The 16,532-nt window shown below is 36.7% G+C and overlaps 1 protein-coding gene across 7 annotated transcripts in view; it reads left to right on the top strand.

Annotated features, from left to right (window-relative positions):
• The window catches only part of nipblb (NIPBL cohesin loading factor b), a 137,745-nt gene that overhangs the window by 58,075 nt on the left and 63,138 nt on the right, over window positions 1-16,532 (top strand). For all 7 annotated transcript variants that reach the window (XM_039750538.1, XM_039750540.1, XM_039750542.1 and 4 more), the window contains one exon: window positions 15,231-15,413. In XM_039750538.1, the coding sequence (XP_039606472.1) occupies window positions 15,231-15,413 (183 nt within the window). The remainder of the gene's footprint in view (window positions 1-15,230; window positions 15,414-16,532) is intronic.

Raw genomic sequence — 16,532 nt, forward strand, 5'->3', positions numbered from 1 at the left:
CCGTTTGTCATGCCTACGGCGAATGACAGTAATTGCGAGATACAAGTTTGCTGAGAAGACACGAGTTATAAACGCGACTTTGGATCACTTTGTAACGGAGTTAAAATTGCTGTAGCAAGAAACTGAACAAAACGTTAATGTTTTACTTTTAATAACTTATAGACTATGTTTTATTTTTTTCCCTTGCACTCAGTGAGCGAGGCCAATGCATATTCATAAGTGCAGCTACTGCAGAAACAAAGCACCGTGTAAATCTAAAGTTTAAATTAAGTTCATAGACAGGCTGCCGCTGGTGTTTGTCATGCCCACGGCTAAAGCGGGATACAAGTTTAATGAGAGGACGCAGGGTATAAACGACAGTTTTGATCACTTTGTAACTTAAGTTCAAATTGATGGTGAGAGGCTGTGCTTATGCAAATTCCGAGAGACGGTGTTTGTGGTGGTATTGACAGTTAAGGCGGCTATCATCTCCCCTCCCATTCACCTCATTTCCCTCTGAGCTGAGCTCCGCGGCTAACGCTGTCTTCCGAAGCAACTTCGTCACACTGCCACCAAATACTCACAGAAAAATCCACAAGTTAATACACACGCTGTCTCTAGAGTTTCTCCACACTCAATGTATTCCCCTCGTCACCGTTATACCCTCTGATCTCCCATTTCAATTGAAATGCCTCAAATTTCCAGTAAGGCTCTGCTTCGCGATGACAATTAATAAGTCTCAGGGACACACCCTACAAAAGGTTGCCATTGATTTCAGGCAAGATTGCTTTCCTCCTGGACAAAACTATACGTTGCATTCTCAAAAGCTATATACAGTGGTGTGAAAAACTATTTGCCCCCTTCCTGATTTCTTATTCTTTTGCATGTTTGTCACACAAAATGTTTCTGATCATCAAACACATTTAACCATTAGTCAAATATAACACAAGTAAACACAAAATGCAGTTTTTAAATGATGGTTTTATTATTTAGGGAGAAAAAATCCAAACCTACATGGCCCTGTGTGAAAAGTAATTGCCCCTTGTTAAAAAATAACCTTACTGTGGTGTATCACACCTGAGTTCAATTTCCGTAGCCACCCCCTGGCCTGATTACTGCCACACCTGTTTCAATCAAGAAATCACTTAAATAGGAGCTGCCTGACACAGAGAAGTAGACCAAAAGCACCTCAAAAGCTAGACATCATGCCAAGATCCAAAGAAATTCAGGAACAAATGAGAACAGAAGTAATTGGGATCAATCAGTCTGGTAAAGGTTATAAAGCCATTTCTAAAGCTTTGGGACTCCAGCGAACCACAGTGAGAGCCATTATCCACAAATGGCAAAAACATGGAACAGTGGTGAACCTTTCACAGGAGTGGCCGGCCGACCAAAATTACCCCAAGAGCGCAGAGATGACTCATCCGAGAGGTCACAAAGACCCCAGGACAATGTCTAAAGAACTGCAGGCCTCACTTGCCTCAATTAAGGTCAGTGTTCACGACTCCACCATAAGAAAGAGACTGGGCAAAAACGGCCTGAATGGCAGATTTCCAAGACGCAAACCACTGTTAAACAAAAAGAACATTAGGGCTCGTCTAAATTTTGCTAAGAAACATCTCAATGATTGCCAAGGCTTTTGGGAAAATACCTTGTGGACTGATGAGACAAAAGTTGAACTTTTTGGAAGGCAAATGTCCCGTTACATCTGGCGTAAAAGGAACACAGCATTTCAGAAAAGAACATCATACCAACAGTAAAATATGGTGGTGGTAGTGTGATGGTCTGGGGTTGTTTTGCTGCTTCAGGACCTGGAAGGCTTGCTGTGATAGATGGAACCATGAATTCTACTGGCCACCAAAAAATCCTGAAGGAGAATGTCCGGCCATCTGTTCGTCAACTCAAGCTGAAGCGATCTTGGGTGCTGCAACAGGACAATGACCCAAAACACACCAGCAAATCTACCTCTGAATGGCTGAAGAAAAACAAAATGAAGACTTTGGAGTGGCCTAGTCAAAGTCCTGACCTGAATCCAATTGAGATGCTATGGCATGACCTTAAAAAGGCGGTTCATGCTTGAAAACCCTCAAATAAAGCTGAATTACAACAATTCTGCAAAGATGAGTGGGCCAAAATTCCTCCAGAGCGCTGTAAAAGACTCATTGCAAGTTATCGCAATCGCTTGATTGCAGTTATTGCTGCTAAGGGTGGCCCAACCAGTTATTAGGTTCAGGGGGCAATTACTTTTTCACACAGGGCCATGTAGGTTTGGATTTTTTCCTCCCTAAATAATAAAACCATCATTTAAAACTGCATTTTGTGTTTACTTGTGTTATATTTGACTAATGGTTAAATGTGTTTGATGATCAGAAACATTTTGTGTGACAAACATGCAAAAGAATAAGAAATCAGGAAGGGGGCAAATAGTTTTTCACACCACTGTATATATATTAGGGCGAAGCACGTGCCGTGTACTGTTTGCATTATTTGACAGTAAAAATATTTCAATATATTCAATATTTATATATCAGCGCTTCCTGATTCATTTTACAATCGCACCACCTTGGTTTGAGTAGAAGTATGAAAAAATCTAAGGTTAACGCAGAAAAAAAGATTACCAATTGAAGTTTTATGAATAATGGATACTTTCTTCGCCATCAATAATTGTTTTGGTAAAGTCATACTCAGTTTAATCCTCCTTCCATGTTATAATTTTTCCGCAACTAGCCATGATTAAATGAACGGTAAAAAAGTAAGACCGAAGCGAGGGTGACTTATTCAGGCAGGCAGATGACAGCTCAATAGCTCGATTTTGGATATAAGTAGGTTCTATTTAGTCGCCTGAAATATCTTTCGTAGTAATGGAAGTTGGATTTAGTCTTTAAATTTCTATGGTGAAGAAAAATTTATGCAATGATGATTAAATTTAACTTTCATTCTTACTAAACATATTTCTTTCGACCAAATAAAAATTACTTATATTTAAAATTTAAATAGAACTTGAACAGATACGATAGTTCATAATATCCACGCATACTTGCACATAAGAGCGGGAGTCATCCGTTTTAACAAGCAGCGTATTGCACTGATACGAAATAGCCTGCCCATTTAATTATTTAGGAATGGATACATAAATTAAGATTTTGTACAAATAATGTTTTTAATTTTTCTTCCTCAATGGATTCTGGCACCCCCAGCAACAGCTGCTCGCACCCCAACGGACGGATATAGATATATATATATATATATATATATATATATAGATATATATATAGAGATAGATAGATAGATATAGATATAGATATATATGCCACCTACACTCATAACAGTGACAAAACAATTACATTGTCAATCATGTTACGTTATTATTAAAATATTTCCTTTTCTTTTTCATTACTTCTTTAACACACTACTTCTCCGCTGCAAACCGCAGGTATTTTCCTATATATGTATATTATTAGTTTATTTTACAAAATACTGTACATTGCTAGTCATTGTATTTGAAGAGGCCAAATATGCATTGTGGGGAAAAGCTTAGAAATTTTAAATGAATAGTCTGATTTGTTGTCCATCTGTCCATTTTCTAAACATGCTTATCTAGAACAGGGTCGTGGAGGAGATGGAGCCTTTCCAAGCAAGAGTTAGTTGCAAGATATATTTATGCCTAATTGCATATATGCACTGGAGGGTTTCAATATGTTTCATTCTTGACCTGTGTGTGAGAATTTTCTTTTGGCTGCTAAGTGATAAATTTAATTAACTGAAATAGGTTAATCCAGTAAGAAGCCAAGAAGGACTGATGTGTGTTTTCCTTTACTATGAACTGTCTGATTTTGAAAAAGTACCTGCTTTTTGTATTCTCCTCCCATCTCATAAATTGCATGAATTACTTTGGTAAACAGAAAAGCAACAGTTTGTTTTCTGAATTACATGCCTTTATTGTTTGGATGTTGAAAGTGTCACAGTTTTGCTGTGCTCATTTTTAATATACCAGCTGATGCCGCCCCAGCTGATTGGCTGCCAGCTAAGTGTATTTACATAGCTGCCACACCTACAGCAAGGTTCATGTTGGAGGAATACCCAGATATTGATTCATGGGATCCACACTGGCTGCTGATCTTCAAAAGATAAGCATGGCTTGCTGTTGGGCACAACAGATTACCAACCGCAGGACTACTTTAGGCTGCTCTCTCTTGATGCTCTTTTTCAGCTACTGTCAGATGAGACAAACAGATATGTAGAGAAATTTTTTGAATCTCATGCTGCGCTCGTACCGCATTCTCGTTTTTCAAAATTGAAACCCACAACAAAAGGCGAGATGAAGGCTTTATGGCCTTACAAATAGAGATGGGACTAGACTGGTGATATAACTTCAGGGAGCATTGGTCCAAATGTGCTTTGTCACCTGGTTGCTTTGGACAGGTTATGCCGCATGATAGGTACATGCTGCTGCAAAGTTTTATTCACTTCTGTGATAACCAGAAGCAAATCCCAAGAGCCAGGCTATATATAACCCCATGTATAAAGTTTAGCCCCTGCTTGACATTGTGGAACCAACATCTAAACATTTTTTCAGCCTGACCATGATGTGTCTGTGCATGAATCTATGATAAAATAAAAGGGACCCCTTTTTTATGCCAATATATGCCAGACAAGCCCACAAAATATGTCATGAAGGATTTTGTACTGGCAGAAGCAAACACTGGTTTCTGCCTAAAAGTAATTACAAATACTGGAAAGTATTTCTTTCAAAAAGAGAACTGTTTCTTGACAAGTCAGGCTGTGCTGGAGCTGCTTCAGGGCTATGAATATTTGGGTCATGTTGTGTATATGGACAATTTTTATACATTCCCAGAATTGTTAATGGAGCTACAGAGCATGGGAATTGGAGCTTGTGGCACAGTGAGGGTGAACAGGAGACACATGCCTTCACGGTTGAAGCCAGACAGGCTGAACATGAAAATAGGTGACAATATGGTTTTCATGTGGGCAGAAAATTTGGTGGCAGTGGCATGGCACGATGTCAGATGGGTGACTTGACTCTCTACAGTACACACTTAACAATATATGTTAGAAATTGCAGCATCAGACAATAGAAAAGGAAACACCAGTACAACACATATTGTAAGCAGTGCAATGTGGCAATGCATGCAATTGGCTGCTTTGAGCGATATACTTTGCAGGACTTTTCTGTGTAACTTGTACGTGATATGTATTGTGAAATCATATGTATGCAGACTCATACAACATCCAAGACAGTAAAGTTTGTCAAAAGTAAATATTTTTTGCTGATTTGAATGTTATATTCTGGAGATATTGAGGTTAAAAGGTGCAAAGGTTCAGTGAAAATGGCAAGTTTTAACGATGTTGTCTCAGTTTGTATTTTTTTTCTAGAGATTTGTACATATAAACTCTAAAATGTTATAAGTTAGACTACTGGAAATGGTTGCAATGTTTTATAGAAATTTGTGCAGTGGTCTTCACATGTTGCTGGAACAGTCAGACAAATAGAAATTCAGTTTATATGTATAACAATAAAAAATAAAATTATACGATGGGGGACCCACAAATAACAAGAATTTTTTTTAAATTGTATATTTCTCTGAACATTTCCAAAATTTAATCACCCTCAGAATACTCTCCCAGAGACACAATATACTTGTCCCACCATTTTTCCATTGTTCAAAACTGTTCTGAAACTCTTGCAAAGTGATAGCCTTCGGCACCTCCGTCGTTTGCTTGTTGACCTCCTCTATGCTTTCCTTTAAGGTTCTTCTTGACACGGTGCAATGCTGGTTGGGGGATCGGTTAAGGAGGAAACCGTTGTCATCCCGTTTTTAGTGAGAAAGTGCCTCACACTCAGTGCTGTGTTGGCGGGTGCATTGTCGTGATGCAGAAGCCACTCGCCTGATCACTGCAGTTTGGATCATTTTCTCTGCACTGCATTACACAATCGCTTGAGCACTTTAAGGTTAAAACCCTTGCCTAGCTCAAAGCTTCTTTTTTCAAAGCCTCTCAAAGCATTGTGGTAGCTTTCTGCTGCTGTTTTCCTCAAAAGGAAACACAACTTGATGCAAACATGTAATTCTTTCAAGTCTGCCATCACAAAATCAATGAAGATGGAAACAGAGGCTCAAGAAAACACAAAATTACACTGACCTTACAGCCCTTTCCCGAAGGACGCCGCTTGGCCAGGTGATGCAGAGGGCAGTCTAGTATACACACCTAGCCGGCAAACTAATAGCCCTACAGCCTCCAGAAAAGAATTATCATTATTTTTGGGTCCCCCTTCATAAGATTCTAAATAAACGAAGTGCCATTCCTTCTGAGTAAAATTCAATAAGACACACTATAGATAGTTTTTGCTGCCATCTAACATAATTTAGAAATTCAGCTGCTAATGGCAACTTTTAGTGAGGTTGTCTCAGTTGTATTTTTGTCATTCATACAACTAAAGTCTAAAATGTTATCAGCCTGTATTCCTAGTTACACAACACCGGTAGTAATTGCATAGATTTGTATACGTAAATAGGTGCGGTGGTTTTTATGTGAAGCTCTAACATGCAGACAGAAATTCAGCTTTATAGTGCATATAGAAAATCATCATACCCCTTCAAAATAGTCATCTCTTTTGTCTGACAACCTGACATCAAAACCCATTAAAAAATACAGTTTTCCAGCTTTATTTACGGATTGTGCTGAGTAACATTCAAGTAATGAAAAAAGTTAACTGTTCTAAAAATTAGCAACAAATAACTTGTATAACAGGACTGGAATCAGTTCCCTGTACTTTTTTCTGTTTCGTTATTTCTCTTACATCTTTGTATGCCTATATAGGGGAATATTTTCATATATATATATATATATACTGCTCAAAAAAATTAAAGGAACACTTTGAAAACACACCAGATCTCAATAGGAAAAAGAAATCCTCCTGGATATCTATACTGATATAGACTGGGTAATGTGTTAGGAACGAAAGGATGCCACATCGTTTGATGGAAATGATCAACCTACAGTGCCCTGAATTCAAAGACGCCACAAAAATCAGAGTGAGAAAATTATGTGGCAGGCATTGCAGCAACTCAAAATTGTACGCAGCACTTTGTATGGCCCCTGTGTTCTTGTATACATGCCTGACAACATCGGTGCATGCTTCTAATGAGATGACAGATGGTGTTGTGGGGGATCTCCTCCCAGATCTGGACCAGGGCATCACTGAGCTCCTGGACAGTCTGAGGTGCAACCTGGTGGCATTGGATGGACCAAAACATAATGTCCCAGAGGTGTTCTATTGGATTTAGGTCAGGAAAGTGTGGTGGCCAGTCAATGGTATCAATTCCTTCATCCTCCAGGAACTGCCTGCATACTCTCACCACATGAGGCCAGGAATTGTCGTGCACCAGGAGCCACTGTACCAGCATAGGGTCTGACAATGGGTCCAAGGATTTCATCCTGATACCTAATGGCAGCCAAGGTGCCTTTGTCAAGCCTGTAGCGGTCTGTGTGACCCTCCATGGATATGCCTCCCCAGACAATCATTAACCCACCACCAAACTGCTCATGCTGAATGATGTTACAGGCAGCATAATGTTCTCCATGGCTTCTCCAGACCCTTTCACTTCTGTCACGTGCTCAGGGTGAACCTGCTCTCATCTGTGAAAAGCACAGGGCACCAGTGGTGGTGCATCTGCCAATTCTGGTATTCTATGGCGAATGCCAATCGAGCTGCATGCTGCTGGGCCGTGAGCTCAGGGCCCATTAGAGGACATGGGGCCCTTGGGTCACCCTCATGAAGTCTTTCTGGTTGTTTGGTCAGAGACATTCACACCAGTGGCCTGCTGGAGGTCATTTTGTAGGGCTCTGGCAGTGCTCATCCTGTTCCTCCTTGCCCAAAGGAGCAGATACTGGTCCTGCTGATGGGTTATGGACCTTCTATGGCCCTCTCCAGATCTCCTAGAGTAACTGCTTGTCTCCTAGAATCTCCTCCATGCCCTTGAGACTGTGCAGGGAGACACAGCAAACCTTCTGGCAATGACACGTATTGATGTGCCATCCTGGAGAGGTTGGACTACCTGTGCAACCTCTGTAGGGTCCAGGTATCGCCTCATGCTACCAGTAGTGACACTGACTGTAGCCAAATGCAAAACTAGTGAAGAAACAGTCAGAAAAGATGAGGAGATGAGGAAAAATGTCAGTGGCCTCCACCTGTTAAACCATTCCTGTTTTGGGGATCATCTCATTGTTGCCCCTCTAGTGCATCTGTTGTTAATTTCATTAACACCACAGCAGCTGAAACTGATTAACAACCCCCTCTGCTACTTAACTGACCAGATTAATATCCCATAAGTTTCATTGACTTTATGCTATACTCTGATTAAAAGTGTTCCTTTAATTCTTTTGAGCAGTATATATATATATATATATATATATATATATATATATATATATATATATATATATATATATTTAAATATATATACACACACACACGCTTATACCTCAAATTCACAATAAGATCAGTCTGCATACTTGTATTTACACTATGAGAGGAATCTAGATTCTGATTGAAGTTTGTGGTTGTTAAAGGCACAAATTATGCAATGAGTTCATAAACTTTTAAGCATTACTGAAGTTTTTTCCATAAAATGTAAGATTTTTGGGCCTACTAATGGCTTTGGTGAATGATAAAATTTTCCTCTGCTGTTAGATATGTTGCACTTGAGTTCATGAATCAGGATTTATTTATTAGCTTGCTTCACATTTCCTTGCAGGTTTACAGCAAGGAAGTGCATCATCGTATTGCATTTGTTTTGGTGTTACCAATTGCTTGTATGGCCTCATTATGGACCATGCATTTAATTATATGGTATCATTCTGTAATGTGCAGCCCCACCAATACACCCATTTGTTGCTTGAACACTCTCTGCAATTAAATGAAACATAATCAGAACATCCATTGTCATACTGTATAACATCTTTACTTAACCTAGCAGTGTGACTCGAAAATCACATTCATAATTTCAGCTTTTATTTATTGATTTTTTCTGTATGCATTTTTGATGACACTACTTTGCATAGAAACAGTATGTTTTCTTTTGTGGTTTTCTCAAAGTGTGAGAAAGCATATACTGAATGTGAGTAAAGGGAAATTAATATAATTAATGAAATCTTATTTTAAGAATGTCAGAAGTTTGCCAAACAAACACTGAAAATTGTGTTTTGTAGGTAAAAAGTAAAAGGTCTGCAATGAAATGCCCAGTAAAATTTAATTTCAAGCAATTAAACAATAACAAATCAGTTAGAGATTAGAGCAAAAGATCCAGATTTCATTAAAATTTTGCAACTTGGTGCAGTGTGATAATAATCAGGTCAGTTAGAGGATGATCAGAAATCTGTTTTTCTGTAATTATTAAGTTAAAAATGAAAGAAAAATACATTGTTGACTGAATTTTGACAAAGTAAATGAGGTAAAATTAGGCATCCAAATATTTGTTTTTTATTTTTAATAAATTTGCAAAATGTCTAAAATCCTGTTTTAGCTTTGTCGTTGTGGGGTTGAGTGCTGTTTTAATTAGGCTAAAATCATTTTACCCATAAGAGTGCAAAATAACAAAATATCAAAAAGTAAAGGGGTCTGAATACTTTCAGAAACAACTGTACTTGGAGGTTTTAAATGATGGAAGAGAAGATACTTAGGATTCTTTTTTTCTAACACATGAGCTCATCTCCCTAAAGTTAAGGACCTTTCATGGAACTTTTTTTTTTTCTTCTAAACTGAAACATGATGCAGTCCCCTCTGAATTGCTCCATTTCCTGATTCTGCTGGTAAATTATAAACATTTCTCAGCAGTAAATATCATGTTTTTGTGATGTCAGGATTATTTATATCATTTTCCTAGGTTCTGAACCTTCATTATTCCTAACCTGGGGCCCCATACTGCTGCAGCTGACATTCACTGCTTTGAAAGTCCATTTTCTTGGACAATAACAAATTGAATGTTCCCCAAATGAGTCAATTTATATTTACCAGTGTACAGATGCTGTGCAGCTTTCTAAATTCATATTTTTTGGTTATTATGCAGTCTTTGTGGAAATTTGCTGTACTTTTCATTGTGCATACCAAAGTTTTAGCGGAACAGGAGTGCAAAAGAGATAAGACACTGTCACAGAAGGAAGCCTGAGTTGGCACTTGAACTCACGGAGTTCTCTTTTGGCACAACTGACTATGTTGGTTGCTTTCTGCACTTCTCGTCAGGAGAGTACATGAGTTCACTGAGTGTAAGGGAATTGGTTTGCAACAAGAAGGCTACCCATGTTAAGAAAAAGAACAACATTTATTTATATAGCACATTTTCATACAAATGATGTAGCTCAAAGTGCTTTACAAGAGGAAGAAAGAAAAAAGAAAAATATAAAAATAAGATTAGACAATACTAATCAATAAAGAATAAAGTAATGTCTGATGGCCAGAAAAAAAAATCTGCAGGAGTTTTGTGGCTACAAGACTGCCCAGAACGCACTATAGAAAATAAAGGTTGATTAATTGTAGCATTTGTTTAGTTTTTTTAAACAATTTTGAGTGTTTTGAGTAATATGTTGTATTGTATACACCATCCCCAAGATACAGAGAAGACATAAATACATCATCTTCAGTATATATTTAAAAGACACTTGGTTTTTCATAAACATTTCTTTCTTTGACTTTTTAAAAATTATAGTGTAGTCAGTACAAATAGAAACAAGAGTGTAAAAATGTGCATTCACATAGCGCACATGTTCAAGACCATGCACATTTATTTTTTGAATACACTTGCAGAGTTTTGCATTAATATTATGAGCTGATATGTGGCAAAACTGTACCAAGTTTGTTCATGTGCTCTAATACATAAGCAGGAATAAACAAAAAGAAGTAACAAACATTCATTCTGCATATAATGCCAGAAACTCATTAAATACCCTGCTTCTGAATATTAGCTGATTATGTGAACTGCTGTTTTTAATTTGGACATGGAAGTCACAGAAAGACAGCTTGCTTTCAATTCAAGTTCAGAATTGCACATTTAAAATTTTTATGGTTTTTATAGTGTTTTTTTCTCATCATATAAACGAGAGAGTCTGTGGTCTAGATATTTTTACTAAGTGAACCAATATCAACAGCAATATGTTCATTACTAGGCATATTACTTGGTGTGCACAAAACAGTTTAATAATGAAGTTACATTATACATGTAACAGTACTTAAGTGAAGTTAGCTTATTGCAAGATGAGCACATGTAGTCAAAAGCCAACAGTTAACTGATTTAAATTACTTAAATGTTGCTTTCTCTGGAGAGAGCTGAAGTTTGCTCTGGGATTAACAGTAAACATAAGTGTTGTGCTTGGGTGCTAGTTTGAGTCTCCTTTATGTGAAGTTTGTGTTGGTTCATTCCAGGGGCCCTGGTTTTCTCTTATGCATTTAATGATTCTAAATTGAAATGGTGTTTGTGAGGTTAATTTTAAGTGAATGTGAATTTGTTCAGATCTAGTTTCTACATTTCTCTACTTCTGCCACATCCTTGGAATAATAGATGAATGGATAGGCATATATCCCCTTGTTAATGAGAGTTTATCTAGATTGTTCAGTTATAGAATTGGAATAGTTTTAATGTGCACAATTGTGGTGACAGATACCCTTTTGATGTATATACTGTCAGTATGCAAGGAACTTAGATTTTTCAAGAGGCTTTCTTTCCCTTTTATTTACTAGAATAGTAGCAGTGGAGCAGGAACCAAATCTGGAAGTGAGAGTTCTTTTTTTGCTGATTGCATGTTGTGATAAAAATCAAAGTAATTTGCAACAAAAGTACATCTGTTCAGATTCTTGTGTTTCTACAGATGTTTCAAAATATACTAACAACATACACGTTTTTAAATGTTTTATTTTCATGTTAATAATGTGGATGTGCAACAATAAGCCACTTCATTAGCAAAACTTCACGCCAGGAGTGATTGAGAATTCTTTCCACCAACTCGGCGTTCTTTTCTTTATTGTTGGCTGGATTTTTTACACACTCATTTTACTGCTACCTTCCCTGTATATTGTACATTTCCCCTTTTTGAATAAAGTGGCAAGTGTGAAAGTGAAAAGGCCATATCCAAGATAATAGTAAGTTGGTATGTGAATGTTTGTAAATTTCTTCAATCTTTCTAATTGCATAAGCTATTGGCAATAATCTTGCAACTTCAGTTGAATTATGTCAAATGTATAGGCAAATATGAAACAGTGTTACTTGAACAAGTGAATCTTTCCATTAAAGGCATGGTGTTTATTTCAAATAATTTACCTGATTGATGATTATTATAATATTTGCCACTATAAAACTTGTCCTTAGTTTAAATACCCAAATTACTCACATATATGGTCTATACTGGGGTTCTGAAACTCAGCCATGGCTTCAGGTTTTTATTCTAGCCATTTTTTTTTATAAACAGTTTCTGCCACTAATGGAACATACCAGTACTTGGGCCTCAATTCTTTCTGGCTCCCCTTTTAAGATTGTACAGCTTGTCCTTTAATCATCTGCCAAGTAATAATAAATACTGAGCTGCTATAGGTCCAAAAATAAAAAAAAAACCTCTAAAAATTAATTAGTGGAAGACAGCAACGGTTTCAGGTTTTGTTGGCATCTGTTCTGTTGCTTTATTTAATTATGTGACTTGGCAGGGCAAGTTATGTTTCATTAGCAGCAGTAACTGGCTACTAATTATGTAAGTGACCAGAATGAAAGTTACCAATTATTATAGCAGTCCAGGAACAGAATTTAACACCAGAATGCCTGAAGCTTAAGAAAAAACTCGTAATCCCGGGCCACCCTAAATTCCTTCGCACCTCCTCATCAGCCTCTTATGTTTTACAAATGTGTCGATCAGCACCAGCCTTGACAGCTATGAATGGGATAATCGATCGGTAATTCGAAAACTGGGGACTACTGGTTGGAGGGGATCAGACACCCCACCCCATCAGAAAAGCAAATGCTGTCATTGTGTTAATAGATTTGGACTTGAATAACTGTCTGACATGAAAAAACTAGAAATCCACTGGGCCTTTTTTCACTGAACCACTGGCCTATTATTTTGAATGTGAATGTGACTGAGAGAATAAAACTGAACATAAAAAAAAATAAAAATGCTAGCCTTTACAAGTACCATGAATTTAAACCGACTACTGTTTTTCCTGTATAATAGTAACAATAAAAGCAGCTCACTAGTCAAAATGTTAAATTTGGGAAGAATCAAACTTGCAATCTCTTGATTAGGAGTCAGCAGTTCTTACCCCTCTGCACCACCGAAGCGGTTGTGTCAGCCCAATTTATTTTTCTTCAGTTATGTTCTTGAATAAAAGCGCACTTGTTTTGTTATACGTGTACCTTTTGTGAAAGTGTTTATTTGATGTTTGAACTTCAGCCTTAACACACATTGTACACTTCATGTAAACATTTTGTCATTTATACTGTAACAAGCAAAACATTTCTATTTTAGCTATGTGTTCAACATTTCTTGTAATCCTACACTTATACAGATCGTTGTAGAAACGGAACACACATGAAGTGCATGTTTTCCAAATAATATATTATGTACCCTGTACAACTCCAGGCAGCTCACACTCAGATAAGCAAAACTTGAGCTGGGAGAACTTCCTTTTTTCCCTAGTTGAGTTGCAGCGGTTGAGGTTTGTGACAGCAATCTGCTTGCTGCTTGACATATTTACAAAGCAAAAGACACTAATAGAGAGGTGAGAATGAGTTTAAGGTGGCCCAGGATTTTGGTAGGCTTCAGGGATTCAAGTGTTAAGCATAAGTATTACTTAGTCTTGCTTGAGGCCTTGATTGTAAAATAAACAGTGGTTTATTTTACCCACACTAATTCGTTGTGTTACTTTAGACATGCTATGCAAATTTGCAGTATTTTAATTATCTTTTTTTTCATTTCACTTCCACTAAAATCCTTTTCGGGATTTTGAATGGTTAGCTTGTTATCTTCATTATTAAAAGTTTTAGGCAGGCACTGGCACAACATTCCTATTCTAAAATAATATTAATATGTTCTTGAAATGTCTTAAGAAATTTAGGACATACCATCTAAGAGAGAATTAGATTTTTCTAATTTAGTATAATATAGATCATAGCGCACCTACTAAGTTATATAAAGTAGGTTGGGATTCTTCAACTTGAGGAAGATAAGTTTGTGTGCTAGTAGCATGGTATAGGCTTTTACAATTGATTAATCCCTATGCACTTTAATGCCATTTAGGAGTACACCAAATATCAGTGTTAATGAGTCATTGTAGCAGCAAAGCCATTTGAGAACTATTTAAAGATAGTTTTGTTGAGGATGATGTTAATTTAGTGCATTCCAGAAACGTAGAACCTAGTGATGTTGGAGCTAAATGTCAACACTCACAGACTGGGTCTTCTCTGGGTGCATTTTGGACAATTTTAAACTAGATTAATGTGAATGATGTAAAATCTTAGTTGAATTAATGCAATTCTTGGCACATGTAGATATAAGTAAATATGAAGTCTTAATAGAGAAAAGAAAGTCTGCAGTATTAGTACTTCAACCCCTGTTGGAAGTAACATTTCATTGTTAGTGGGCGATTGTATGTTTTTCTACTTACGCAGTTGCCAGGACTTAGATTTACTTTGTTTAAAATGCATTTTTATACTCATTTTATGAATTTTCTTATGTGTGTGAACTTTAGCATTGCTTAGGCTTAAGGTACATCTTTAATGACGCATGTAAGATGGCATATCATGCATGATGGGAATTTTAAATTTGTTATGTTAACCTGTACCTATAAGCTAAATATTGATTTTTTGGGACCTGTTTAGTTTGTATCTTTCTCTTTTTTCTGGTTTTTCCTATGCTCTTATAAACAGCTTTGGTACACTAAGTAAGGTAGGTATTTGGTGATTTTTTTTTTTTTTCCTCTGCTAAATATTTTTCTTTGATTATTTTTGTATGCTTTCATGTAAGACTTGGTGATTGGAGACAAGGTTTTAAAAAGTATATATAACATAAAATTTGCATCCTCACCTGTAGTTTAGATTGGTATATTCATGTTCACTTTGGCTTGCAGTAATCTTAAAATAAATTAAACTTATAAATGTGTAACTTATGCATTGATGTCTTAATGTTCAGTACCATCTTGTTTGTCTTTTTCCGCTAATGTAAAATATTACCTTAAATACTTTATATTTTTATTTAAGGTGGAATAGACCAATCTGTTTTAAAAGATCTTCCGCCTGAGTTGTTGGCTGAAATTGAATCAACTATGCCACTATGTGAACGGGTCAAGATGAATAAAAGAAAACGCAGTACTGTCAACGAGAGACCAAAATATGCTGAGGTCAGCTCGGAGGATGACAGTGAGAGTGATGAAGCCTTTGAATGTAAGCACAAAGTATAGGAGTATAACTATGTATCTTTTCAGCAGAAAAAAAGTGTTTAGTTCACCTCCACAAATCTACAGTATATCATTGCTTCTATCTTACTCCCAAGTAAATGTGATTAATCTTCTCTCTTTATTAATCGATACCTTACAACACATGTTCTCTGGTTGTCTTTATTTCAAGAAGTAATTACAGAGAAATGTTGTAAATGTCTACAGTGTTTTACATTTTAATTCCCTGCATCGTTTTAAGTAATTGATACATGCAGTAGATAAATGTTATAAAACCAATGAATTGCATAATTCAGCAGTTTAAGTATGGGAATATAGCCAGGTTTGAATTTACATAACTGGCTATAAAAGTAGCAAATGAAAAATCCAGTTACCTAATTAAGAGTTTCATAGGGCGTCATCTACTATGTAATGGTAATGCACTCGCTCAATGTTTCCCTTACTCACAAAGGATTCTTTAATTCAGGACGTCATGAACTAAAGGAAACTGAAATCACTTTTAGAATAGTGTTGTAATGATGTTCATCCTGGAATGACTTGTATAATGTAAAATCATTGGAAAGCATGTTTAGATATATCGCTTTACTATAAAACTTAGTCTACAAATCGAGAATGTTCCGAACTGCGGTGACTCTGCCCAGATGTGGGTATTCTTGAAATACCATATATACTTGCGGATACGTTCTTTCACGGATAAGTTGGGACTTGATTTTACTGTATAATTTCTGTTATTTTATAATGTTGGTCATATAAGTCGAATGCGGAAAACTCACACTTTTGGTCCAAGAGATTATGAAATGCTAACGCCCACCTGAGAGAGTAATCATGGAGCACACTGCCTTTTTTTTTCCTATGTATTGTGCATACGTGACCACATGGTAATACCCCAACTGTTGCTAAGTAACGTTTACACTGATTTGTTTTTTGTATCTCACACCCTCATAAACCTTTATCATATCCCTTATCTACGATGGAGCATTAGAGCAGAAGAAAATATGAATCTGGTTTTAAATTAAACATCATTGAAGTAGTTAAAGAAATTGGTAACTGGTTTCAAGACCCAACTTATAAGTGAGTATATATGGTATCTTTCTTTTTGATGGAACTT

The sequence above is a fragment of the Polypterus senegalus genome, chromosome 4 (assembly GCF_016835505.1).
Source record: "Polypterus senegalus isolate Bchr_013 chromosome 4, ASM1683550v1, whole genome shotgun sequence".
In the NCBI taxonomy this organism is placed as follows: Eukaryota; Metazoa; Chordata; class Cladistia; order Polypteriformes; family Polypteridae; genus Polypterus; species Polypterus senegalus.